Source organism: Python bivittatus, unplaced genomic scaffold, assembly GCF_059951505.1.
Source record: "Python bivittatus isolate LINGU-HERP-01145 unplaced genomic scaffold, Pbiv_v1 ctg000030_np1212, whole genome shotgun sequence".
Classification (NCBI taxonomy): Eukaryota; Metazoa; Chordata; class Lepidosauria; order Squamata; family Pythonidae; genus Python; species Python bivittatus.
The window spans coordinates 1802055-1829686 of record NW_028277031.1 but is presented as its reverse complement, the minus strand read 5'-3'; the positions used below and the strand labels follow the sequence as shown (position 1 = coordinate 1829686).

Below are 27632 nucleotides of genomic sequence, written 5' to 3'. Positions count from 1 at the left end.
CTGATTGGCTGCAGGGGGAGGGACGCACGTCTGTTGGCCGAGCGAAGAGGAGCCGCCCCGCCCTCGCCACCCTTTGGCCGCGACGCCGCGGAGGCCCCGCCCCCGCAGGTGAGCTGACAGGAGCCATCCGAGCGTTCCCGTTGGCTGATGGCCTTCCCGGGCGCGCCTGCTCGCCGAGGCCGCGACGAGGCTCGAGCGGTCCCGCCTCCCCGCGGCGCGGGCCCGTTGTTATGACGACACGGCCGTAAAGCCGCCATCTTGGTGGTTGCGGCGCCTTGCGACATGGAAGCCGCGATGGCAACGGGCGCTGGGCCGGCGGGGCTTACGGCAGCTGGGCCACGGGGACGCGAGGGCGCAGTTGAGGCGGCGGCGGCCGGGCTCCCTCAGCCTGCCGCCGCCGCCGCCGCCGCCTTCCTCAGCCTTCCGGCGCCTTTCGAGGAAGAAGGTAACCGCCCGGAGCAAGGCGGGGGCACTCCCTGTCGGCGTTTCATGGCCCCTCCGGGAGGAGCGGCGGCTCGCCTGCGCAGGTGGGGCGGCCCTGCCCTCGGAGGCGCGAAAAGCACCGCGGCGGCCCCCCGACCCCGTCACGAAGGCAGGGCGGGAGGCGCGCCGGGCTGCGCGGGGGTGGCCGGCGAAGGCGCGGCGCTGGGCCCGTCGAGGCCGAGCTCCCTCCGCCTTGATGGAGCCTCGATGGGGAGTCTTCGCGGAGGGGTGTCGTCGGCCTGGCGGTGAGGCGCAGCCCTGGTCGGTTTGGGTGAGCGGGAGAGCTGCTCCCCGCGCGCTCTCCGACAGCCTACCTCGCAGGGGTGTTGTGGGACGGAACAAGGGAGCGGCAGGCGCAAGCCTGGAGGAAGGGCACGGCGCGCAGCTAACCGGCAAACGGGCCACGACGCAAACAAGAGCCTGTTGTCTGGAAGTAGGGGCGGGAGCCGCGACGGAAGAGGCTTCCTGGGCACCGGGGGCTCCCCGACTCCAGCTGGCTCGTCTGCTGAGGCCCCCCCGCTGCCTTGAGGGTGGCCCCCAAGCCGGTGCTGGTGCGGGATGTGGGAGGGATGAGGGTAGGATGTCTTCTGACCGAGCTGCCTTGAGAGCTGACCTGCCTCTGCAGCTCTCCCAGGCACGCCTTTGTGGAGACTGAATCCTGGCTGGGCTTGGTTAGGGCTGCGGCCGGGCTTTGTGATTTTTTAGGCAGCGTCTCGATTGTTGTTCTTGTCCTAGCCTTCAAAGGATACTCTTTTAGAGGTTTTAACTCTGTGTTGTGTACTCACTTTGGAATTATTGGGAATTATTTAAACAAACGTTAATGCTTATCATCCCAATCCTGTAAACACTAATACTGGAATGAATGCAGCTGATCGGGTTGGTCATTTGCGAATCTCCCTTCATGCTGTCTAAAACGTGACAAGCTCCTTATTTTCTTGACTTCTAGATGAAGATGATAGGCACAAATGTGGTCGCTGCCAGTCCGAGTTCACCTCTTTGGAAGAATTTGTGCAACACAAGTTGCAGAAGCTTTGCCAGAGACCTCAGGATGCAACTGCAGCAGCAACCCCGGCAAGTTTCCCAAGGCAGTGTCTTAGCTCTGGTTGCCAGGCCAATTGTCTCACTGGGGGCCAGGGTTGGGGATGCAAGCTGGGTAATCAGAGCTTTTGTGGGCTCAGGTGTGTAGCAATTGCAAAATATCTCAGCTCCTTCTTATAAAGAATAAGAGCTTATGGGAGTGCTCTTGGTTTAGGAGATGCTCTTTTACCACCTCCAACGTTGTAAATTTGGTAAAAAGATACTTTGGATCTTTGTGGAATATCACCACCACAGGTATTTTCATACTAAAGCTTCATTTGTTCCATCAGGTGATTTCATCTGTTGAAGCGCCGATAACTGTAGCTCATATAGTTGTTGAAGCTGCTCCGATAACAGAAGAAATCAGCAATGCCCCTGCAATTGTAGGTGGGTCCACCAACTTCTTAAAGTTGTTTTAGTGCATCAGTAAGCCTGTTGCAGCTGTTTAAGGGGGAGGGGACATAACAGAGGAAGAGTATGTGCTTTTCATGTAGAAGATCCGAGATTCAGAGATTCCTGGCTTCTCCAAGCATTAGGAAGGAATCCTGCTTGAAATGGTGCTGCTGTCAGTCAGTGTTGGCAGTATTGGATTAAAGGGACAAATGATCTAGTGCGCTGTGCAGCAATTTCATGTGATTTGGAATAAATCTAATGGTCTTAAGTCAGGTGCTCTAAAGAATAAATAACAGGTTAAAATTTTGGAAGCTGTTAGTGGGGAGTAAATTGGAAGTTTTCACAATAGTGAAAATAAGCAGTGGGATTCATCACGGTTTTGTATTTGATACAGTACTATTCAGTACTCATAGACTGGTTTTGCCAGCATGCTCAGCAGGTCAGTTAAAGAGCTTTTAGTTGCATTTGCATGTGCTAAGCTTTGTTAGTTTTAACCTGCTTGTTAATGTAGCTTAGTTATGCAACCCTAGTGTATTTGATTAGCTTATGGTTCAGTGTATTGTGCACATTTATTAATTATTTATTTATTAATCAAATTTGTGTAGCGGCCCATCTCTCAGGAAAGCAACTCTGGGTGGCTTACAACAGTCACATCCAGAAAATCCATTAATTCAGGAATATAAACAAACTAAAATAATCTGGGGTTGGTAGAGCAGTAAGGTAAGCATATTTACTGGGTATGGCAATGTTCAGAGTGCCAATAAGTGGGCTGCAGAGCATCAGAAAAAAAAGACAAATCAATTGTAATTAATTGCAAATGATGCCCTTAACTTTGGAACAAAATAGGATAAGAATATCATTGACTAGGTTCACACATTATTCTAAGCCTTGAATTCCTTTAGGAAGCTACAGTTTGTCCAGAACGTTCAGGGTAACATTTTGTATGTAACACCACTACTCTCAGAGCTGCAGTGGTTACCAGTTGGCTTCCAGGTGTTACTCAAGATGCTTGTTGTAATCTTTACAGTCTTTCATGGTTCAGGATTTAGCTGTCTCTGGGACTCATCCCTGCCTGACGAGATCTAAAAGTGAGAGCTCATTCCGGGGTCCTGTTCTCAGGGAATGTCATCAACAGAGACTTTATGGGTGGGCTTTCTCCATTATTGTCCCCCTTCTCTGGAATAGTATCCCCTGCAGATCAGGTTTCCCTCTGTTTCTGGGGTCCTGTGAAGCTCTCAAGACCTGGCTGTTCTGGAAAGCCACTGAAGAATTGGATGGTTCCATCCTATACGGGAATGTTTGGTTCTTAAAAGATTTTTCCCAGTGCTAAGCTTTTTTTTTTTTTTTGAACTGATAGTTATGGCTGCTTTGTTATTGTTCTGTGGTTATTGTATTTTTAATCCTACTTTTGACTGAGGTATGTAGTCCACTCAGAGTTTGTTGTTGACTGAAGAATGAATGAATAAATTAATACGGTTGATTTGGTCTGGGCTTCACATAATACATGAATTCAGTCTAGATGTAATAAGCCATGACTTGATATTATATGTGAATCCAGCAGTTGGTTAGATTGAACTAATAGTGGCTATACACTGGGAAAGAGATTTTGGGATTGTGACTCAGTAAAAACATGTTCTTCACATAAAGTTGCAGCAAAAAGGGAAAAGTCATGGTATGAATTATTAACATAGATAATAAAGTTCTTATATAAATCTGTGTTCTGGTCACATCAGTTGCACTTTGTTCTGCCAGCCCTAAAAGGATAACAGGAACTGGGAAAGATTCAGGAAAGAGCAATCAAAATGATTATTTTTCCCTGCAGAAAAATAAAGCATTTGAAGCTTTTTAATTTAGAAAAAAAGTGTGACAGAGCATCCTTAGATCGGTTTATGACTAAAATGGAGCGAATGGATAGAAGTCATCCAGGTCCTTTTATCATACTAAAATTTGAGCATCCGGCGCAACCAGTTTCTGGAATAGGATGGACCAAACTGCTTTTCAGAATACAGAATAATGGTGTGACTGCTAGCTGGGATGAAATGTATTGGTAGATTCACAGAAGGCTGTTTTGCCATGTCCACTAAATAACATGTTTTCCTGTGATCCAGAGTAAGATCGTATGAACATAGCGTGGAAGTGCTTTCTCTACCCACAAACCTTTCCAGTTCTGCCAAGGCCTTCAGAGGGATTTGCTTCAGCCTGAACTGTAATGGCAGAAACCACTCCATCATGGAGCCTTGTCCAATATGGCCACCCAAAAAATGTATTTAGCTGGTTATGAAAAGTGCTCTTATCTAAAGAACGTAACTGGCTTTGGGTCTCTTTGCAGGTAGTGGGCATATCAAGGAGGTTGTTGTAGCTGCAGATCATGTCTTTGAAAGCCCCAATGGCCCCAGTGATGAAGATGGCGGAATCACTCAGAGTAATCCAGGAGGCCCAGGAGAAGGTGCCTCTCTGGAACTTATCAAAGTTAAACTGCTGGTTAATAAGGAAGGTCGTTATGTCTGCGAACTGTGCCACAAGACGTTTAAGACGGTATGTTAATGGTTTTAGCAAAGTTCATGGTGCTGTTGGATAAATGGTAAATAAAATGATGCTATTGAAATACAGTATTTGTAATTCTTGCCTCTATGGGTAAGAAAAGGTAGCAGTGTTATAGTTTGAAGTGTCATGTTGATTTCCTTAAAACTAGCCTGTGTCTGGCAGCACCACAAACATTTATATCCTTCGGTTCTAGGCCAGCATTCTCAAGGCTCACATGATCACTCACAGCAGCAGGAAGGACTATGAGTGTAAATTATGTGGGACATCTTTCAGGACCAAGGGCTCGCTAATCCGACACCATCGCCGTCACACAGGTGAAGAGAGGGTTATTGCATGTAGCAACTCAGTTATTAAGCAGCTTTCAGAAATAGGACTAAAAAGCACAGGGGAAGTCATTGGAAGTTAAATGGTATTTGAACAGCTAGGATGAGGGCTCTGAATAAATAGATTCCAGGATTAATCCCTGATGCTTAAGCATTACCTTGCTACCCATGAGCAGTTCTCCTGTTGTCTAGAAGAGCCACACATAGGTCTGGTCTCACAGCAGGCCCATCTAGTTCCTTTTCTGAAGGCTTGGTGACAGAAACTTCGTCTGGAGACAGTGGGGCCATGTTCTTTCTTAAAGTAACTTTTCTTTGGTTTCTCTAGATGAGCGTCCTTACAAGTGCAAGAAATGTGGGAAAAGCTTCCGGGAATCAGGAGCCTTGACTCGTCATTTGAAATCCTTGACTCCTTGCACTGAGAAAATCCGTTTCAATATGAATAAGGAAATAGTTGTTGGCAAAGAGGACGCAGCCCCAGGTCAGTAAAAAAGTTTCTGGACCTCCCCTGCTCATCCGTGCTGCTTGCGGAGCGTGTGTCTGTGAGATGGCATAGAACTGTCGGGTCCTCTCCATCTCACGCGTATGTGAACTGATACAGTTTTGCGTGAGGTGAGGTACAGAAGATGCATGTGATAATTTGGAATATCGCTGAATGAGGAAACATTAATTCACAAAAGAAGAGAAGGGAAGAACTGCCTGATTAGTATAATGCCTGATAGAAAAGGCATTTTATCATATTAAGAATGAAAGGTGGTGCTAGGGAATGACGATTTGGACAGCTGCACAGATGAAGGGAAACCTGCCTGCTGGTGAGAATAGGCAACATGGCGCAAACTCACAGATAAAGTAGGTCCATTTGGACTGAGCATATGTTTGGAAAAGCCAGTAAACTTTCTGGATCTTGACTATCAGAGCCTTTGGTCTCTACACCAGAAACGGACTTTGAGGGTCTGTTTTCTACTGGTTTCCATAAAGGAATGCTAAAAGAACTGGAGTCCTAATCATGCCATTTATGGAACGAGGCTTTAGGTTCAGCAAGTGCTTTGTCAATGGATAAATATCCTTCAGGTGACTAGATCCCTCTGGGTTAGCAAGGCAATAAATGGTACCCCCCACCCCAACAGTGAAGGATTCTGACTGTGCTGGTGCTCAGACAGAACAGAAATAAGCCCTGGATCATAAAGAACAGCCCGGAAGACACAGCACATTCAGCAGGGTCAGATCTTTACACATCTAGCCACTGTAGTGACCAGTGCAGTAAGCTTAGTTAGTTTTTTTGTTAATCAGTGTGTTTTGCGAACCCAGGGAATTCAATTAGTGTATGATTCAGCATATTGTGCAAATCTAGAAAATGCATTAATTCAGTATCCAGGTTATTCATATTGATGCACAGGCAAGGCAGCCAAGCAACAAGGAATGGTGACCCTGACCCAGAGAGGCAGCCCAAAATGAACCCTGAGTCGGCACAACCGCCTGTACCATAACCCAGTTTTCCATGCTTAGCCTGGCTTTGTGCAGGGCCCCAGCCTCTGGGGAGATCTCTTGGATTTTACCTTGTCTTCACTCAGGCACTATGGTCAGGATTCTGTCATGAACTTGCAATGAGGCCTTAGGCAAGCATTAACCTCTGGCCTGCAAGGTGGGAATAGTACTGGTGTCCCCTAAAGATTGTTTGAAAGAGTTCTCTGAAGGCTTAGGAGTTGCCTTGCGTGCCTCTGGTGGGGCAGTGGCCAACATTAGTCAGAGGGAGCTGCTGAAGTGCTTTGCTTTGCTTCCCTTGGAACTCAGCCGCTGGTTGCGCTCTTAGGTGTGTGCTGCTTTTCTTGAAGGGGCCAACAGCTCCAGCAGTGAAGCCATTCCCTCGCTGGCAGCTCAGTCTGTGGAGGCCTCCCCCGTAATCCATCTAGTGACAGATGCAAAAGGGAATGTTCTCCATGAAGTCCATGTCCAGATGCAGGAGCTCCCGGTCTCTGAAACAAAATCATTAGGACAAGAGGTTAGTGCAATCTGTGTTGGGGGAAACACTGATCTTGTAACACCAGGAGAAATGGTGGTTTCTGGCCTGGTCATTCTGAAGCCAATAATGTAGAAAGCCCATAATAAAGACACACTGTTTTGAGGTTTGCCCTGAGAATGATCTGCAATGTATTTAAAAAATAACCCAGCCAAACAAAACTATTAGAGCTCCAGACCTAAGTTAGGCTTACATTTTGAAGGGATCCTGAAGTCAAAAAGTGTGAGAAATGTTGATCGAAAGAACAAGTTATGGCAGCTTGTGGGATTCTAGGTTAAAGGAAGAAGTTTACAATCATTGTTGCTGCACCCTTATTTTCTTTAGTCATCCAATCTTGAGGAGCTGTCCCCTGACGGGGAGGACGATGAGAACTTGCTGCGAGAAGCCATGAGGAATTCTGGAATTGTGATTGAGCGGGTTTCCATGGAGGAGGGTGCCAAATCAGATGAAAGCGACGCTGCTGCTGAGGATTTAAAGAACAAAGAGGTGGAAGCATCTGAGAAATTTTGTGAAGAGCAGTATGTGGAAATTGAGCACATAGAAGCTGTAAGTTCATCACTGAGCTCTGTTAATTTAAATGCACCCTGCCTGGCTTGCTGTCAAATGTGTCTTTAATGGCCTACGTTGTATTGCAGTACTGCTGAGTACAAGAACAGGACTCTGAGCTTGCTTTAACTTTCTCTTGTAACCTTCATGCAACACTGACTCAAGATTTCTCTCAGTCAAATGTGCAAGTGCTTATGCTGGGCTCCCTCTGTTTCATAGCCAGATCCTGAAGCGACAAATGAATGTAAGCGACACGTGTGCCCTTATTGCAATGAAATCTTCAGGGAACAGAGTAGTCTTGATCTCCATATCAGTGGACATCTAGGTAAGATGACATCCTGCTGGGTCTCATCCAGTTTTCTACAGGCACAGTGCTTCCTTGGATTCCCTAAAGACTGCACCTTTTTTTTGCAAAAGCTGAAGTTAAGATCTTAACAGACATTTTAGGCAGTATGACACACACAACTTCAATAGTAACATTTCTGAGGCACTCTACATCATTTCATAGCTTACATAGAATTACAGAATATAAAGAAAAGGATCTCGAAGATCATCCGGTGTGACCTCCTGCACAGTGCAGTATCCCTGATGGATGGTCCTCAGATTCTCTTTAAACACCTCCAGTGAACGGAGTCTGCCACTTCCCGAAGCAGTCTGTTCAATGGCTGAATAGCTCTTAGAAATAAACTTTCACGGTGTCCAACTGAGATCTACTTTCTTGTAATTTAAACAGATTCTTGTCCTGTCTTCTGAAACAACTGAACAATTCAGCTCTGTTTCTACATGTCAGCTCTTCAGGTATTTGAAGACAGTTATCATGACTCCCTGCAGTTTTGTTTTCTCCAGGGTAAATATACGCAGTGCTTCCAATCATTTTTTCATAAGTTTTTATTTTCAATCTCTTTACCATCTTGCTTGCTGTCTTCTAGATGTGCCCCAGTTTATCAATATCCTTCCTAAAATGTCCAGCTCAGAACTGGATGCAAAACTATTCTAAATGTGGTCTGACTAATGCAGAATAAAGTGGAATGATAAAGTTCTCTTGATCCTTCCACTGTGCTTCTGCTGATGCAGCCAAGGATCACATTTGCTTTGTTTACAGTTGTATCACTCTGTTGGTTCCTATTCAGCTAATGATCCCCCAAGAACTCCAGACCTTTTTCTCATTTCTGCTGTCCCATATAGTCCATCCCATCTCACACCCTTGAAGTTTCCTACCCAGATTGGGGACTTTGCATTTGTTCCTGTTGAAATTCCTATTCCTGGCTTCTGCTCATTATGCCAGTTTGTCCAGATGAGCTTAATGGTCCCCTGCTTTAATACTCAGATGTCTGGGTGATCAGGCTGACCATTTTATACTCCAGAGGGTCAACCAGATGCAGTTTTGCTGGTTTCTCTTGGTGCTTACTTATCTTACTGCTGGGAACAGTTCTAAATTTAGCTGCTGCACGGGAAGGTACAGTCTTTAGGTTTAAGCTAAATGTGTAGTTGTATACTTGGGCTAAACAGTTTTTTTACAATCTGAAGCCAATTCTTCATTCTGGTCTTAGCGATTCGCACCCAGGTTGCAATGCTAGTGATCTCTCACAGTTATTCCAGAGCTAAACGTTTTTTTGGGGGGGGGCTGCCTTTTCCCTCGCATCCTATCACGGGGCTGCTGCCATCACCTGTCACATCGGAGCCCTTGGAAGACCAGAACGCTCCTTTCTTCGCCTCAACGTTTAGCCTACGTGGCCCTTTGTCTGCCTTTCCGCATGTTTGGGAGTCATCAGCCCCCGTCAGACAAATTGTTCCTTTGTCTAGTTGGTTTGTGAGAAGGGCAGGTAGTGCAGTCATGCTTGTTCTGCCAGGCCTTTGTAAACAGGCCCATAAAAACTCATCTTTAAAGTTGATAAAAGTCCTGGGATTTCCATTCTTAAACCTCCCTTCATTTCTCCCTCAGACTACAAATCTTTTACATGTGAGGAGTGTGGCAAAGAATTCACCAAAGGATACTTGCTTAAAAAGCATCAGGAAGTGCACGTGAATGAACGGCGGTTCCGTTGTGGGGAGTGCGGCAAGCTGTACAAGACAATTGCACACGTGAAGGGGCACAGGCGAGTGCATTCGGATGAGCGGCCATATCCTTGCCCCAAATGTGGGAAGAGGTACAAGACCAAGGTAGGAGCTTCATTTCCTGAGGCTAATCGACTGACTCTTTGTGTGTTGGGCCTTAGAAGTTGCTAATCCTGTTCAAACTATCTATCTATCTATCTATCTATCTATCTATCTATCTATCTATCTATCTATCTATCTATCTATCTATCTATCTATCTAATTTATATAGCCACCCGTCTCACACAGAGTGACATATAAGCACAACTGCAGGGGAGGGAAGAGTAGCAGAGACTGGGAGAAGACTAGTGCTATTAATTGACTCAATGAATTCAACTAGATAAGTGTAAAAGAAAGGAATAGAAAAAGCATTGAGAACAGGCCTTGCTCTGCCACTTTGGAAGAGGAGATGGCAAGTCCACGCCTGACCTTTGCAAAAATTCCTGATTGAACTACTGCAGTGTGCTGTACATGAGGCTGCCCATGGAGCATCTGGAATCTGCAGCTAGTTCAGAACGCAGCGGCATGGGCAGTATTGGGTACATTGTGGTACACCTGTGGAACACCACTGCTGGCTCAGCTTCCCAGTAAGCTTCCAAGTGCAATTCAAGGTGCTGGATGTCACCTTTAAAACCCTGCCTGGCATGAGGCCAGGTTACTTGCAGGACTACCTATCCTCAATGGTTTCTGCCCATCCTACTAGATCTGGCAGGGTAGATATGCTCCGGTTGCCTGGTGGGGCCTGGGAAGCGTGCCGTCTCTGCCGTGGGGCCTGCTTTATGGAGCAGCCTCCCCCCAGACCTACGGATGGCCCCGACCCTGTTGGCCTTCAGAGAAGTGGTGAAGACCTAGCTTTTCCCCCAGGGATGTTCATGGAGCCAGTGTGGGGTGGTTGATTGGTTTTTTTGTTTTAATTGGTTTTTTCTTATTCGCTGCCTAGTGTTCCTTCTGGTAGTTGGGCAACTGTCTAAGTTTGTTAAATAAAATGAGTTGTTGGAAAAATCTCTTACTTGGGCTGGGAGATTGTCGAGTGATCCCAAACATCTGGAATACACTATCTGGATCCATTTCAGTCTTGTTTTTAATATAGATATGATAGTCCTGATCAGTTGATTCGTACCGGAAGCAGAAGGGGGAATATTAAATTTCATTAAAACTGTGAATCTCATTAAAACTGACTTCTTTTGGCTATACTTCTATAGTCTGACAAGCAAGTCCCCCTTTCCCCCCCCCAAAAAAATCAGTAAGAAAATTATGGCCATTTTCATGATGTTTTGGGTTTTTTAGACAACCAAGTCTGTCTTTCTATACGGAGAGCTGGTGTGGTCTAGTGGTTAAGGCACCAGGCCAGAAACCAGGAGACCATGACAGGAGACCATGAGTTCTAGTCCTGCCTTAGGCATGAAAGCCAGCTGGGTAACTTTGGGGCAGTCCCTCTCTTAGCCCCCAATGTCAGGCTTGGGTGACAGGCCGGTTGGTCAATTCCTGTCACAACCAACGTTGGTTGGTTTTGGTTGTTCCAAAAAAAAGTGGACCCTGCACCCTTGGGAAAACACTAGGAAGAAAAAAATGTCTGTCTGTCTATACATAAAAACCAAAATGGCGTTCAGATGCCTGTTCCAGCAATTTACATTTGCCCTTGAAAGATGGGAAATTTCTGAACCCAAACTGAATTACATTTTTTTGTGGAGGCTTGAAAGGGCTACTCTAGAATATGAGTTTTGGAAATCGTCTGGAATTCAAGCTGCCTCCATGGTCCTCTTTTCAACAGAATGCTCAGCAGGTTCATTTCCGAACACACCTGGATGAAAAGCCGTATGTCTGCCAGTTCTGCAATCAAGGCTTTCGGGAAAAAGGTTCTTTGGTGCGTCACATCCGTCACCATACAGGCGAGAAGCCATTCAAATGCTACAAATGTGGGCGTGGGTTTGCAGAGCACGGCACCCTCAATCGGCACCTGAGGACCAAAGGTGAGCTGGAGGACAGTTTGCCCAGAGGCGGGTTTACACTCCTCTGTCTGTCCCAGCTTCCAGTACAGAAGCTGTATTTGTTGCATTTCCATCTTTCTGAATCCCCCCGGCCTCTTTCAAATACTACAGAGCTGCTGCTTCAAAGCATTTGAAGCTTTGTTAGTCCTAATGGAAGATAAGTAGCTTTTAAGATGTTGAAAAATTTAGAGCCTTGCACTGTGTTAATGCGGAACAAAACAGAATAAGATTAATTTGCATATAGCAATACCATAAATTTGGTGTGCCTTGGTACTGAATTACTTAAAGGTCCAGACATTTAGGTAAGCAGCTTCTACTTGTTGATGTTGAACTTTTAATTGGGTAAATTCTTCCTGCTGTTCGTTTGATAAATCCTGAACTGTCTTGTCCTCCACCTTCCCCAGGTGGCTGCCTGCTTGCCTTGAAAGAAGCCGAAGAAGCAGTGGTATCAGAGGAGGGTCAGTCAGCTGACCGCTTGGCTGCAACTGTAATTTCTGAAGACCCCCCTACAGTCCTGGTGGAGTTTTCCTCAGTGGTAGCAGATACACAGGAGTACATAATTGAGGTAACCACGTCTCACTGGGGAAGCTTAGAGCCTTTTGTAAGCAATTAATATTCCTGCATTGGAGACCTAATGTGGTGGGCCAAGGACTATGGAGACTCATCATGCACACCACTGGACAGACTAGGAAGCGCATAAGGGATGTGTGTCGTGGGCTGTAGCTGCTGAGAAGGTGGCTGCTAATAGCAGTCCTGAAGTCATTCTAAATGGTTAAGGCTAAATTGTCGCTGTGCATTCTTTCTTAAAGACAGCAGCTGAAGACATGGAAACCAGTGAAGCTGCTGAGATCATAGAAGGAACCAGGCATGAGGTGGGTTGCTCCAAGGATGCTTCTAATGATCATAGCTACTAAAATTTTCAGTGCTGCAAGGAGTGACTCCTTCCCCCAAATGCTGAATCCCCGTGTATCAGGTCATGCATATGCAAGCATGGGATGTAGTCGATTGGGCCCTGCTAGCTCCAGTGAGGGAATCTCTGTATACAATCTCTTCACCCGCCACCCTACTATAGTTCTAGAACTCCTGCCACCAGCCACTTTTCTCCAGAGAAATCCCTTTCTGCTCTGGCTTGCTTCCTTCAGTAGCCAACTGAAGAGTCCACTGGAGTTGGGCAGCCAATACATTTTTTAATAATGATGGTGGTGGTGGTGGTGGTGGTGGTGGTGGTGGTGGTGGTAGTAGTAGTAGTAGTAGTAATAATAATAATAATAATAATAATAATAATAATAATAATAATATAGAAAGAAGCTAGAAGGCTGTACCCAGGATGAGTGTTGCTGCTTCATTAAGAATTCATTACATGTATCTGGATTGAAGAATTAGAATGGAGTCCAGAGGGGGAAGGAAAAAAGCAAACCGTTGTTCCTGAAGAGGCTAATCACGTCACCCGCCCCTCAGCCCTGGATCTCCCACGGTGCGCACACAGAACAGAGTTTCTGATCCCCAAACTGGATTTCTTTGGGTTGGGGCCTTTCTTACTTGCCTGGCTTTCGGAAGAGGAATTTCATCTCATTCACTTTATTTCAGATTTTCTGGGAGCATCTTTTGGAATATTAATGTTTGGTTGGCACAGTCAGCCAGATGTTTAGACTGGATTTGGCACTTTTATCCACCTATTGAGTCCTTCCCAAGGACCTGTATTATTATTAATACTTAATTGTTATATTATCATATCCTAATAATTAATTATTGGGAAATAGTGAACTGTTTTTGTTCAGAGACCCCTGGTTTCTCCTTTAGTGCAAGGCAAACCTAGTAAGCCAGACCATGAATGTTCTCCAGCTCAGAATGGCCTGTTTAGCTGGCAGCTTTTTCTAGGATCCTGGCAGAAATCCCACTTTGTGTGTGTGTGTGTGTGTTTAACACATAAAAGTGCTTTAACGTAGAAGTGAAAAAACATAACACAAAGAAAAAAATACATCTAACAGTGAACAGTTACAATTCTATATATGCTTACCTAATGCAAATATTATTCAAGTACATATATATTTCTAATAGTTATATGACTATGTTTTTTTCTTTTAACCCAGTGTATTTTGTATAAAAGAGTCCCATGTTTCATTATACTTGTCCGTACAAAGTCTGTGTTTGTAGGCAATCCACTCGTAAGTAGCAAGTGCAATCAGGTCTTCAATCCATTGAATAAATGGGGCCACACATATCCCAATCCTTTGTTGATTAGCTCCCTTTCATTTGAAGATGGTGCTGGGGTTGAGGTAGGGCCCCTTTCCTATTTTTGGGTTGAACAAGTGGGGCTTTTGATAGAGCAGTACTGTATCTTGGGAGCCAGAAACGTACTGTGGGAAATTAAGCCTTCAAAGAGCAATATGCTGTCTACTCCCTGTAGTTGGACCAGTCTTCCTCCACGGTGAGGATGTTAAACTGCATTAAGTAGTAAGATCCAACTCTGCTCGGAAGCGTTGGGTCCTGCTGGTGTGGGGGTAAATGAGGACGTGTGCCTTTCTCCCCCCATGCAGGTGGACAGTCACATAATGAAGGTTGTTCAGCAGATAGTAAACCAAGCCAATTCCGGCCATCAGATAATTGTCCAGAATGTCACCGTGGCGGATGATTCAACCATGACAGCAGATGGTGTGGACACCGACACAATTGCCATAGCGACTCCAGAGAGCCTCACGGAGCAGGTTGCTATGACCCTGGCTTCAGCAATTGGTGAAGGGGCTGTGCTGGCCACGGAGGGCAGCGGGGAGGTTGAGGAAGCAACCGTGACCATGGTGGCATCAGAAGACATTGAAATAATGGAGCACACGGGGGAGTTTGTGATTGCGACCCAAGAGGAGGAGGAGGAGGAACTGGAGGTTCAGACTGTGATCGTCTAAGGCATGAGGGTGCTTCAGGCATCATCTTCACAGGTCAGAAGCCTGGCTGCCCCCAGCTACCAGGATAACGTACAGTTGCTCTAAGAGCCGATTCACAAGCTGCTTCTCGTGAACATGTTAGTCGACATGTTAGCTGAGCTGTTCACCACCTGTTCTGGTCAGGGAGGGTACCTGGCCCTTGTGAACAGTGGTGGCTTGTTGAAACCAGGCAACTGTAAAGCAAAGCACTTTAGAGGAAAAATATTGTGTGCAGGGATCCTTGATTATGTGACAGTGGGAGGTTCCAGGCGGCGGGAGGGGGACCCAGCGGCTTTTCATAGGAGTGTAGATTGCAAGCAGCTCAGGAGGAAGGTCACCCTTAGAAGGCAGAGGCTTCATTAGCACTGCCAGAATGCTCAGAAAGGCCACACTGTACATTTTTGCAACCATGTAGCTTTTAATTATATATTGTCTGGTTTAACTTGTAAATATTTTTTTAAAAAAACAATTTTTTACATTACTGTATTCTGATGTAATTAAAGGAGAGTGCTGAAGGCTTCAAATATATCAGTTATTACTTCTCTCACAGGAATGTCCCCTGGTGCAATCCAGCAGGAAAGGATATTGTACAAGAGGGCAGCTTAGAGGCTTCAAGCAGAAATTTAGCCCTTGTAATTCAAGGATGGGAGGGATCCACCCATAGAATTGACCTCTTAGAGATTTCTAATACCCACATAATGCAGGCCAGGGCTGTATGTAGTTCCAGCTACCTGCAAAACTGGCTGTGGAGTGGACTTCCTGTTAATTTGCAGCAGGAAATGAAATAGGTGTAGGCCTCCAGTCATCTTACCTCACCAAAAAAATGTAGTAGTAGTAGTAGTAGTAGTAGTAGTAGTAGTAGTAGTAACAATAATAATTAATACTATACCACCACCTCCATGGGGCTCTTTAGCAGGAAAACATTAAAAAAGTAGCGCTCAACTCCCACATTGATGAATTCATACTTTTTCTCATTTTCCCCTTCTGGGCACTCATCATTTAGTACATAGTGTAAAAGTTCATTGCATGGGAGATAAGTCTGTAAGGCTGATTTAAGATGTTGAAGCTCTGCTTTGCCAGGTCTTTGGGGCAGGGCAGTCTGTTGGGGCTGTAAGGAGTCACTTCCTTTTCTCTGCAGGACTTGTCAGAGGCTTCATAATTTCTGCTATGTTGGCCCAGACTCCTTTGGAGTAAATATTTTTGTACCCTTCCTGTCTGCTGTATTTCTCTGAGCAAGAGCATGTATATCTTGCTGACTTAAACCACTCATTGCTTGTCTGGTTGGTCAGTACAAGATACAGGATGAAGCAGAAATAGGAGCCCAGTATAACCGACAGGAGGATGACGAAGCCCAGCATGAATACAATCCTAGGAAAGGTCAGGAAAAGATGCTGCGAAGAGAGGGGGAAACAAGTTAACATCCAGATGCATAGGGTCTCCATCTATCCTCCTAGCCCAGACTGGCAGTAATTCTTTCTGGCAAGATCAACTTGCTCACTTGCTAAACCAGAGTTGGAAGAGGCCCCAGTGGTCATGTAGCCCAACCCTCTGCTAAATGTAGGATCTGCTGAAGCATTTTGGACACATGGCTATCTCCTGTGAAGAAACACCACTTCACAAGCTACCTGTTCCATCAGTTGACAGCTCTTATTGTCAGGAAATTCTTCCTAATATCTAACCTGAATCTACTTCCCTCTAGTTTCAACCCACTGATTCTGGTCCTTCCCTCGAGTGATGGCGAACAAGCCCGTTCCCTCCCCTGAACTGATCGCTTTTTAGATTTCTGAAGTCTGTCATTTTTTCCCCTCAGTCTAAGTTTCTGCTGGCTAAATATTCCCAGTTTCCTTAACTGTTTCTCAAAGGACTTGGTTTTCAGTCTCCTGGGAACCCACCTCTAAGCCTCAGTTTGTTAACATGTGCTTTAGAATGCGACGCCTAGAACTCGATAGGCAGTAGTCCAAATGGGGTCTGGCTAAGGCCGAGTACAGGGGAACAATGACTTCTGCCATCTGGACCCTAACCCCGCTAAAACATCCCAAAGTAGCATTTGCCTTTTCGGCAGCACCACATGCTTACCACATTTCAACCTGTGATCTGCTAGAACACCTAGATCGTTTTCACATGTGCTATTGCCAAGTCAGGTCTGCGCCATCATATCTTTAACTTTTTGTCCCCAAATGCAGGGTTTTGTATGTCACTCTTGTCCCACAGGTGAAGCTTGCCTAGATGATCTTGAACCTTTTCTTTTCCACCTCAAATATTAGCCACCCTTCAGACAAGAGAACTCTCTTCCGCTCCAAGTCTTGATAAAGTGGAATGGCCCAGGGTGCTCCCCCAGCACTCTCCTCCAAGCTGACCTGCAACTGTTAATGAGCCCTTTTTGGGAGCCCTCATTCAGCCAATTATGAGTTCATCTAACAGTTGTATCATCCAGCCCTCATTTTATTAATGAGGATATCATAAAAGACTAGGTTGATTGATTGATTGGATTGATTGATTGATTGATTGATTGATTTAGCACATTTATATAGCCGCCCATCTCACAAAAACATGACTTGGAGTGGCATACAGCACGAGTTAAAAACTACAGTCAGGTCCAGAAATATTGGGACATTGACACAATTCTAACATCTTTGGCTCTATACACCACCACAATGGATTTGGAATGAAACAAACACAATGTGCCTTAACTGCAGACTGTCAGCTTTAATTTGAGGGTATGTACATCCAGCTCAGGTGAACGGTGTAGGAATTACAAGAGTTTGCATATGTGCCTCCCACTTGTTAAGGGACCAAAAGTAATGGGACAGAATAATAATCATACATCAAACTTTCCCTTTTTAATACTTGGTTGCAAATCCGTTGCAGTCAATCACAGCCTGAAGCCTGGAACGCATAGACATCACCAGATGCTGGGTTTCATCCCTGGTGATGCTCTGCCAGGCCTCTACTGCAACTGTCTTCAGTTCCTGCTTGTTCTTGGGGCATTTCCCCTTCAGTTTTGTCTTCAGCAAGTGAAATGCATGCTCAGTGGGATTCAGGTCAGGTGACCGACTTGGCCATTGCATAACATTCCACTTCTGTCCCTTCAAAAACTCTTTGGTTGCTTTTGCAGTATGCTTTGGGTCATTGTCCATCTGTACTGTGAAGCGCCGCCCAATGAGTTCTGCAGCATTTGGCTGAATGTGAGCAGATAATATTGCCCGAAACACTGCAGAATTCATCCTGCTGCTTTTGTCAGCAGTCACATCATCAATAAATACAAGAGAACCAGTTCCATTGGCAGCCATACATGCCCATGCCATGACACTACCACCACCATGCTTCACTGATGAGGTGGTATGCTTAGGATCATGAGCAGTTCCTTTCCTTCTCCATACTCTTCTCTTCCCATCACTCTGGTACAAGTTGATCTTGGTCTCATCTGTCCATAGGATGCTGTTCCAGAACTGTGAAGGCGTTTTTAGATGTCGTTTGGCAAACTCTAATCTGGCCTTCCTGTTTTTGAGGCTCACCAATGGTTTACATCTTGTGGTGAACCCTCTGTATTCACTCTGGTGAAGTCTTCTTTTGATTGTTGACTTTGACACACATACACCTACCTCCTGGAGAGTGTTCTTGATCTGGCCAACTGCTGTGAAGGGTGTTTTCTTCACCAGGGAACGAATTCTTCGGTCATCCACCACAGTTGTTTTCCATTGTCTCCCGGGTCTTTTGGTGTTGCTGAGCTCACCGGTGCGTTCCTTCTTTTTGAGAATGTTCCAAACAGTTGTTTTGGCCACGCCTAATGTTCCTGCTATCTCTCTGATGGGTTTGTTTTGTTTCTTCAGCCTCATGATGGCTTGCTTCACTGATAGTGACAGCTCTTTGGATCTCATCTTGAGAGTTGACAGCAACAGATTCCACATGCAAATAGCACACTTGAAATGAACTCTGGGCCTTTTATCTGCACATTGTAATTGGGGTACTGAGGGAATATCACACACCTGGCCATGGAACAGCTGAGAAGCCAATTGTCCCATTACTTTTGGTCCCTTACCAAGCGGGAGGCACATATGCAAACTCTTGTAATTCCTACACCGTTCACCTGAGTTGGATGTACATACCCTCAAATTAAAGCTGACAGTCTGCAGTTAAGGCACATTGTGTTTGTTTCATTCCAAATCCATTGTGGTGGTGTATAGAGCCAAAGATGTTAGAATTGTGTCGATGTCCCAATATTTCTGGACCTGACTGTATATAACAATCTAAAAGACAATCAAATATAAATGAAATGAAAACACAAACATAGAAATTAGGATTTTGAATAATCTTAAGTAGTTCTTCTAATCAGCCAAATTCAGTTTTCAGTTTTTCTGCTTGCTTCAGAGACAAAACCAATTTAACAAATAACTACCTTCAAGATAGGTCTTGACACTGATTAAAAAGCAAGCATGTTCATTTAATGTCCTTATATCAATGTTTTCATTTAGTGTCCAAGGCAAAAACATCTGTTTTCAACCCATTCTGCTGTGTCAGGCAGGCTTCTGAAACCCAGTCTGTAGTTCGGCATCCTACCCTCCTGAAAAATGCACAGGGATCCCACTCCCGTGAGTCAGCAGTTAGTTAATAGTTACCTGAATAAGAAAGAAGGTATCAACTGGATGTTCTTGACCTTGGTCATCAGTATAATGTCCCAGCATAATATTTGACAAAAGGACCACTTGGATGAGAAAGCTGGCTGTTAGAGTTGCAATAGAAACAGCCATGGAGGTCAAAGTGAGCAGGTAGCAAAGGAAGAATCTGATGTTGAAGGCGCCAATGCAGTTATTGACCCAAATGCAGTGGTGATCAAAACGATGCACACAGCTGCGGCACACACCTGAGCAGACCCGGAGAAGGATCAAGATTTTAAGAAATCAAAACAAAGTACTACTATGCTACTTCCCATACAATCCCATTCTGCATTAAAGCAAGTAATACAAAGTTAATTTGGCAGCACAGACTTAAAATCTGATCTGGAAAAAGTGCAAAGGGATAACAAGCGAGAATATATGTAAGGGGGGGTATGTTTTCTCAGTGACTCATGGGGAGCATTTCTGATCCTTCAAGGTAGCCCCCCTCCTCCCATTGGACTTTGGGCAGGGTCCATTCCAGCTGGTCCTTTCTGGGGAAGGTTCCTAATGTCCATCAAGCCGTCATTTAAAAAACAAAAACAAACACTGGGGAATTTTGGCCCAGCCTCCAGGCAGCAGAAGGAACAATGCCTGTAGGGCACGTTTTAGTTTTCTGTGGGACAGGATGCTCTCCTGAGACAGGATTCCTTTGCTATGGAGAGGTGGGTACTAGACAAGGAAGGTTCCCCACTGATCTCACTCCAAATGATGGCAGGGCCCAGACCAGAAGTTTTGAAGCAGATCTTAATGCATAAATAGACTTCTCTAAGAGAAATGTTAAATTGAAACTCTTACCACAGTGCCTAGATCTGGCTGGTTTTCTCACTGTGCAGGTAAGGCATTCAACATCTTGCTGAAACATCACACCATCATATGCATATGCATGAAGAAACAGAAGCTGGTTGGATTTCATTATGGTACCTGGGTGGGAAAAAGCAAAAATTCTCACTAGCAGAACAGTGGGGACTGTAGTGTCTCGCCTGTTGTGAGAATTCCTTCCTATCATCTACCTTGAGTACCATAAGGTTAACACTGAGTGTCCAGATCAGACACAGTTGAAAGAAAATCCGGGCTGTTTTCCTCTGAAGCAAACTTCTGCTCAAACTCTGTTAAGAAGAAGTGTCTGCTCCCCCGGACCCTGGGCTGCTCCTCACATCCCCCTAACTGCACCACAGATATACTCAGATAACCACTTTTTTGCATCCTGCCTTCATCTGATTTCCAACCAGCAGCTGAGGCGGCTCAAGTTGTTTTCTTGTGTTCCAGTTTTAAAGCACTGTTTTCCCTCTTTGTCCTAAAAAATGACTGGATACAATTTGGCATACTTCACCAATGATATGGCTTCTGACCCAGTCAGAGGAGTGGGAACTACTCAGCTCCTCATGGCCAATTTAGGCTGCGGGCCACATCCCCTCTTGGAGCCAGTATTATTCAACACTGTTATTAATAACCTGGATGATGGGATTGATATGCTGATTATGAAATGACACAAAAGTTGGGAGGTGTGGCCAAACCCCAATTTTTATATATATACCATTTTTATTACCAGGTGATGGGGAGGTGGTACAATTTGCCTATTCCACTGTGGCTCTGGTGATGCTAGATACTGCTGGCTATGAGCCAGACCTGGATTCCCTAGGTCCTGGTTGCTGGCACTGCCATTTTCTTGCAGCATTAGTCCAGGATATAACTCATCTGTTACTGTTTACCTCCTGCTTTACCCCATGAGCATTAGGCTGTGTTTAAACACAGGTTCTTTTGGGAGAATTGTAGACCCGTGTTCAGAAGTAGCCCAAGCGACACCTCACAGACAGAAGAGGAGCTAGGTTAACTTGTAGTATCTATCTTTGAGTAAGAGTATATTGGCAATCAGGCCTCTTAAGTAGATATATTGTGGAAGACTCCACAGCGTATTCAAGCCTTAAGGAAGAACTGGTGTGGAAAGAGAACAAGCTTTACCATGCCCATCACTTGCCCAGTCCACAGCCAGGCAGCAAGCAGTGGAACACAATCAGCAGCCCACCCAAGAAAGCCCCAGGGTCCAAGAGCTGAGATTCCAAGGAAAATGGCCTCACCTGGGTTAGTCTTGGAGCAGAGGATGAAGAAAGCAACATTCACAGCCAACAGGAGGTAAGGAAGGATGAGGAAGAGCCTGCTGAACTCCAGGTCTTGGCAGTAGCCAAACACTTCCCACGTATACTCGCCATAAACCAGCCCTTCCAAGATCAAGTGCAAGACCACAAAGAAAGGATTTCTGCAGCAAGAAGAGAATGAGATTTCTAGACTTTCAAGGGAAAGAGAACTTCCTCTGACCTGGGATTTCCTATCAAGACTCAACACTTGTTCTGAATCCTAACTGAGAATTCAGTACAGACACTATGGGTGAATTCACCTAACCTGCCAGCTGCATTTGCACAACAGGCCTTCAAGGCTGGTTCCACTTTTTGTAGTTTTAGGGTAGCATATTTATTACTTGCTTTGGCTTATACGCAGTTCCTTTTCCAAAGACCAACCCCACAGAAACATCCAAATGTAGGCACTCTTGCTGTTGCACTGATACTGGCAACAGCTCCTGGGTGGCCAAAAGAATTAAAAGGTGGCTCTGGAGCACAAAAATACTGCCACTCCTGGTGTAGGCTGAGAAGCTTGGTTAAGAAGTGCCTCCTCTGTTCCGTAGCTGCTCTGGGAGCTACAAACAGGATGCTGGGAGCGTCTAGGGGGGCCCCTGGGATCTGGCCTTCAGCATGTTGTGGGAATGCTGAATGTATTACAATTGCATGTCAGGCTTCTTGCAAATGCAGGAGCAATTTGCTTCCAATAAATCAAAGACACTGACGAAAGAGAGTTAGGGTTAGGTCATCCCAAACAAAACTTAAAGATCAACATGGTACCACAAAACTGAATGCAGTCTAAAACTAAGAGGTGGGTATGTAGAAGGGATGTTGCCAGTGTGAAAGAGACTGGAAGCCATTTTACCAAGCTAGGATTTTCCAAGAGCCCACAAGTGCTAATATTCAGAAATGCCAGAGAATGGAGCAAATAAAGAAGCAGATGAGCGATACCGTGTATGGAAGAGTCCATGAATTGCCTTCTGAGCAGCTCTGTGAACTGGAACTGGAATTACATAGCAAAGCACCTGCATCAAAGGAAATAAAACAACATTATTTTAAAAAAGGTGGGGTGGGGGAGGGCAGACAAACCCATTCACTGACAAAACCATTCACTGACAAAACCTACAAGGCAATTGCTACAGAACCCTCAGGAACTGAAGGCAGATTTCAGCAAACTGCAAAATGTCACCTTAATGCTAACCTTGAGGTTGTTAGTTCTCAAACAGGAATTAAAGAGAGGACCTAAGATGGAGATGATCACTGCTGAACCAATCTTCCACACCTTTAAAAAAGGAAGGAGAACAGGGAACCATGATCCCATTCTCAAGCACAGACTGCTCCTACCCCAGTTCTTTCAGGATATTTTGTTTTGGCTTAAGTTAGGATCCTACATCAAGCAGTGTCATCTATTTGGATCCAAGAAGCTGGCTTTCTGTCACAGCACCTGCTGTCTGGAACAGCATCTCCCCAGAGATCCATACAGGTCCCATCTTGATGATATTCTGAGTCTTTGAAAACTCGGCTTTGCTCCCAGGCCTTGGGGCACAGGATGTTTAGGGTTATACAAAGCTTGCCTTCTGGATGTTTATGACTTGTATCTTTCTTTTCATTGTTCTTACCTTTTTTTAAACACAAGTTGCCCAGAGTCTTCTGGAGTCGGGCGGCCTCTAAACTGTATTAAATATTTGTGCATAAGTGTGTGCCTGCATACATATTGCCATCAAGTTGGCATTGACTCTTAGCCAACAGCTAGATAGATTTCCTCCAGGATATAAAGCAACACCACCACTCTTCCAGGCGACGGATGGATCCATCTGAACCCAGTCATCAAAAAGGCTGCACAAGCTAGGCAACCACACGGCTCTTTTCCACAGCACGGTTTCTAAGAGCAAAAGCAGGCTGGAGCTCACTCTGGGGCCTCCTCCCTGCCCTCCCCAATTATAGCTGGGAAAGCCTCCAAACTGAGACCCCCTAGAAGGCGACTTCGCTCCTCCTCTTCTGCCAAGGGGCCCCTTTCCTGACCTCACAGGTAAAGCAAGCGGCATGGCCAGAAACGCCCATATTTTTCAAAGCACTGCCCTGGGCTCTGCTGCAGTCCGAGTATTTTGGGGGGAGGGAAAGTGGTCCTGCTTCATGCAGATGGAGACCAAGTCTGGAGTCCTTTCGTTTTCTTTAAACACACATGTATGCCTAGCACTTCCATTTCCTCAATAAGCAAATGATCTGTTGGGTGATGCCTGGGAAGGAACCTTCTTCTCCCCACCTCCTGAGGTAGAAAGCTGAACGAACTCACAGGGACCTCCATCAATGTGCATGTGAACTCACTCATAGCCCATCACGCAGTTTCATCTGCCCACCAATCTGTAATGCTTTTTTGGGAGGAAAAGTGTTGGTTTTGACAAAGAAATATTCTCCTGAAAGGACAGCATTTATTCTTTTGGGAGATCAATATTCCTGCATCCAACCCTCTCCCACAAAAAATCTGTGCAAGTCACAGAAAGGGATGGTAGCGTCCCTCTTGGGGACTTCAGCAATTCCTTTGCCCTGAGTGCACTGGCAGCAGCAGCAGCATCATCACTGGGTCATGGTAGACTGTTTGAATGGCAAGATTTGTGCCAGGCAACTAGGGAAAACACTGCTTGAACACTAAATATGACTTTAGGCTGCCTCAGCAGTTGGCTGAAATGGAGATGATGTTCTAAGGACATGTATTCCAAAAACAGTTAGGAGTCTTTATGCTGTGGCACGTGGGACTAATGATAAGCCCGTCATGCCCTTGGCACATGGAGTATTCCTTGCTAATGGTAAGGATTCAGTCCTGGTCAGTTTTGGCCACTATGCCAGAAATGCAATGCAAAACCAGTTTTACTCTGGGTTTTGTTCATGCTATGCTATTCTGTGTATTTTAGAATCTCTAATCTAAAGACCACCTTCAGACTGGTTAACCCAGGGCATAGTACTGAGACCGCATTGGTCACACTCATTGATGACTTCTGGCAGTGCTTGGACAGGGACAGTGCAACCACCCTGATTCAACTTGATCTCTCAGCAGTTTTCAGTATCATCAACTGCAGCATCCTTCTGAAGTGTCTGCAGGGATTGAGAGTGGGGCTCATGGTGTTCTCCTTTTTCTGTGGATGGGTCTAGTTGGTGTTGATGTGGAGGGGGAGGGAAACCCCTCTTAAGTGGGGTACATCAGGGCTCAGTGCTCCCACCCCTCTTGTTTAACATCTACATGAGACCACTGGGTGAGGTCATCCATCCATTTGCAGGCTGCATGATACCGAGCTATACATCTTGGCCCTGGGTTGGCCAGGTGATGCTGTCAAGATCTTGTCTCAGTGTCTGGAGGCTGTATGAGTCTGTATGGGGAGGAACAAATTTAGGCTCAACTCTGACAAGATTGAGTGGCTGTGGATGTTTGGAGCTCCTGAATCTGGAGTGGTTCCATCTTTGGCTTTGAATGGGACTGCACTTCCCTCTTCAGGACTAGTGCATAACATGGGGGTCCTCTTGGACTTGGCAGTTCCTGCTCGAGCACCAGGTAGCAGGTGTGGACAAGGGTTCCTTTACACAAATTCACCTAGTGCACCAGTTCCACCCATACCTAGATCAGAAACCGTTTAAAATACTCTTATGTTTTGGGCACCTCACAATTAGATTATTGCAACACCCTCTACATAGGGCTGCCTTGAAGACCACTTGGAAGCTGCAACTGGTCCAGAATGCAGCAGCATGTGCAGTTATGGATAGGCCATGACATGCTCGTGTGACACCTCTGCTCTGTGAACTGCACTGACTGCTAGTTGGCTACCAGTGCAATTCAAGGTGATGGTTATCACCTATGAAGCCCTTCATGACATAGCATCAGGTTATCTGAGGAATCACCTATTCCCATAGTTTCTTCCCATCTCATATGCTCCAGGTCCCATTGATTAAATAATGTCACCTGGCAGAACCCAGGAAGCAAGTCCTCTCTATCATGGGTCCTACTCTTTAAAACACCGTCCCTCCTGAGATTTGCATGGCCCTCACCCTGCCCCTTTTTAAACAAGCCTTTAAGACCTGGTTCTATCCCCTGGCCTTGGGTTAGAGCAGGTGAGGGAACCATCGTAGAGCATTCTTGTTTTAAAATTGTTTTTCTCCCAGCTTTGTGATAATTTTTGTGTTTTACAGTATTTTTTATTGTTGTGTTTTGTAAGCTGCCCAGAGTTGAAAGAGACTGGGGCAGCCTATAAATGTGGAGTCCTTGGGGTTCTCTGAGCTTGGTTCTTTCCTTGCAAACATTTCATTACCCGGCTAGGTAACATCTTCAGTGCTAGAATGGGATGGGATTTGCTCTCTATTTATGTGCTGTGGCCTGCCTTGCCAGTGCTGGTGGGGTGGGGGTTTTGTTTTGGTCCTCTGGTAGTTCTTTGATTAGCACGTGTCTGCTGCTTGATTGTGTGCCTGGTGGTAATCCCTGCTTATCTGGGTGATGATTGCTGGAGAGGCGATCTTCTGGCCTTTTGTCTCTTTTGAATAGTATGTAGATGCTGTTTATCTCTATGTGTCTGTTAACTGCTGTCTTGTCTGAATACCAGGCTTCCAAGAAAGACCAGGAGAAAGACGAGGAAGATCTACGGAGGAGGAAAAGCCCGGATGACCCCCTAGCGACCCCTGCCGGTCACATAACGTAATTAATTGTAGAATTGTAATTGTATGATACGTACTTTGTGAGCCGCCCAGAGTTCCCCAATGGGGGGAGATGGGCGGACAATAAATCGAATGTAATAAATAAATAAATAATAAATAAAGACCAGGAGATTGCCTCACCAGCAATCATCCCCAGATAAGCAAAGGTCACCACCAGGCACACAATCAAGCAGCAAACACATGCCAATGTGGTAGCAGAACTACCAGAGGAGCAAAACAGAACCCCCACCCCCACCAGCACTGGCAAGGCAGGACACAGCACATAAACAGAGAGCAAACCCCACTCCATTCTAGCACTGAAGATGTCACCTAGCCGGGCAATGAAACGTTTGCAAGGAAAGAACCAAGCTCAGAGAACCCCAAGGACTCCACAGTTCAACCCTGAGCTACACATATTCACCTCTATTGGCAGCCTATAAATGTCATAAGTAAGTTCATGTGAGGAAATGACCCCCAAGAAGCACTTCCACCTTCTACCACGAAGCGGGCCGACGTTCACCCCAAGGCGAAAGACTCGGAACTCTGCTTTGACTCACAGCTCAAGCGCAGCCTGCCAACGAACGGAGGCCGGCCAGAAAACGCCGGAAACGGAGCGGCCTCCGCCCCAGGCGAGGGCGGAAACGAGCACGCAGCCGCGCGTCCTCACCTGCGTCAGCCAGGCGACCAGCCTCGAAGGGCCGCCCTGCTCCCTCCTGGAGGAGACGCAGGCCGCCACGCCCAGCAGCACCAGGCCGAGATACAGGGCCAGCAGGCTCAGGAAGTCCATCTTGCCCTGCAAGATCCAAACGCGCCTCAGCGCTGCGCGGCCGGCCCGACGTCGCGCTCGCGCCCGGCGAAATCCCGCCGGAGCCGCTTCCGCGTCGACTCCCGGGCGTCCGTCCTGGCGCGCCCTGCGGCGGGGAGCGGCGCGCCTGCCCGCCCCGCCCAGACGCCCCCTCGGGAGGCGCGCCGGGAACGGGGCTCGGGGCCGGGTGGGAGTGCTCGGGAGCGTCTGCGTGCGCGTCAGCCCCAAGAGGGCCGCGCACACCGTGGGGAGGCTTCTCCGCCGCGCCGCCTCCGGTCGGCTGCGGCCCCGGGAGGGCCATTTCGGACCGGAGGCCCCTTCCCCGCAACCCCGCGAGAGACGGGGCTCCCCACGAACCGGGCGGAGGAGGCGAGGCGCTCCGCGTCGCTTAGCAACGAAGACGCGACCCGGCGCTTTCGCTCACGTGATCCCTGGAACGGGCGCCGCCATGACGGTCCGCGAGCCGGAAGTGGCGGGGCAGGGGTCATCCAATCCTCGAGCGCGGAGCCGGCCGCCGTCGTGACGTCACGCGCCCGCGCGCAACAAGGCAGGGTGGGAGTGGTAGGGGGCTTGGCGCCCCGAGGCCTCCTGGTTGCTGGGCTGTGGCTTAATTTACGTATTTATTTTTTATTTATATTTCAAATTTGTCACCGCCCATCTCACTGCAGAGTGACTGGGCGGTTTGCAGTAAAAGCAAAATAAACGTTAATGAAAATAGATAAATATCAGTTAATTAAAATATGCTACAATAACAAACGATTTGATAGGAAGTCTAAGAACAGCCATTCGAATAATAGTAGTCGGTAAAAGATCGGCTTTGTCTCGGTCTAGGTCTGCGCTGGGCTTCTAAGCGCGCAGCTCCTGCAGGCAGGAGCGCCCGCGTGGTCAGAAAAGTCAGGATGGCGGCCGCAGACCAAGGGGCGGGGCCTCGATCACCCGGGCGCGGCCGCCATCTTGACTTGCTGACCGCCGTCGTCATTCCAAGGCCTGGAGCGGTCCGTCCCGCG

At 46.6% G+C, this 27632-nt stretch overlaps 2 protein-coding genes across 4 annotated transcripts; one reads left to right on the top strand and one right to left on the bottom strand.

The window, feature by feature from the left end:
• The first annotated feature begins 267 nt into the window (after window positions 1-267).
• On the top strand, window positions 268-14904 carry E4F1 (E4F transcription factor 1). 2 transcript variants are annotated; one of them, XM_088152251.1, is made up of 14 exons: window positions 268-445; window positions 1430-1554; window positions 1851-1947; window positions 4283-4488; window positions 4691-4811; window positions 5146-5298; window positions 6650-6816; window positions 7159-7380; window positions 7600-7705; window positions 9323-9540; window positions 11246-11444; window positions 11867-12027; window positions 12272-12334; window positions 14000-14904. In XM_088152251.1, exons 1-14 carry the CDS (start codon window positions 283-285, stop codon window positions 14360-14362), a joined length of 2364 nt encoding a protein of 787 aa, XP_088008377.1. In that variant the 5' UTR covers window positions 268-282; the 3' UTR covers window positions 14363-14904. The 2 variants fall into 2 exon arrangements, with proteins under 2 accessions (XP_088008377.1, XP_007436285.1); XM_007436223.4 differs by lacking the exon at window positions 268-445 and adding an exon at window positions 665-728.
• A 145-nt stretch (window positions 14905-15049) lies between these two features.
• On the bottom strand, window positions 15050-27145 carry ZDHHC4 (zDHHC palmitoyltransferase 4). Of its 2 annotated transcripts, none has more exons than XM_088152293.1 (7): window positions 27050-27145; window positions 26488-26613; window positions 22098-22171; window positions 21111-21289; window positions 19831-19956; window positions 18997-19241; window positions 15050-15771 (listed from the first exon to the last, which is right to left on the bottom strand). In XM_088152293.1, exons 2-7 carry the CDS (start codon window positions 26605-26607, stop codon window positions 15499-15501), a joined length of 1017 nt encoding a protein of 338 aa, XP_088008419.1. In that variant the 5' UTR covers window positions 26608-26613; window positions 27050-27145; the 3' UTR covers window positions 15050-15498. The 2 variants fall into 2 exon arrangements, with proteins under 2 accessions (XP_088008419.1, XP_088008415.1); XM_088152289.1 differs by having other exon boundaries at window positions 26983-27118.
• Window positions 27146-27632: the final 487 nt, after the last annotated feature.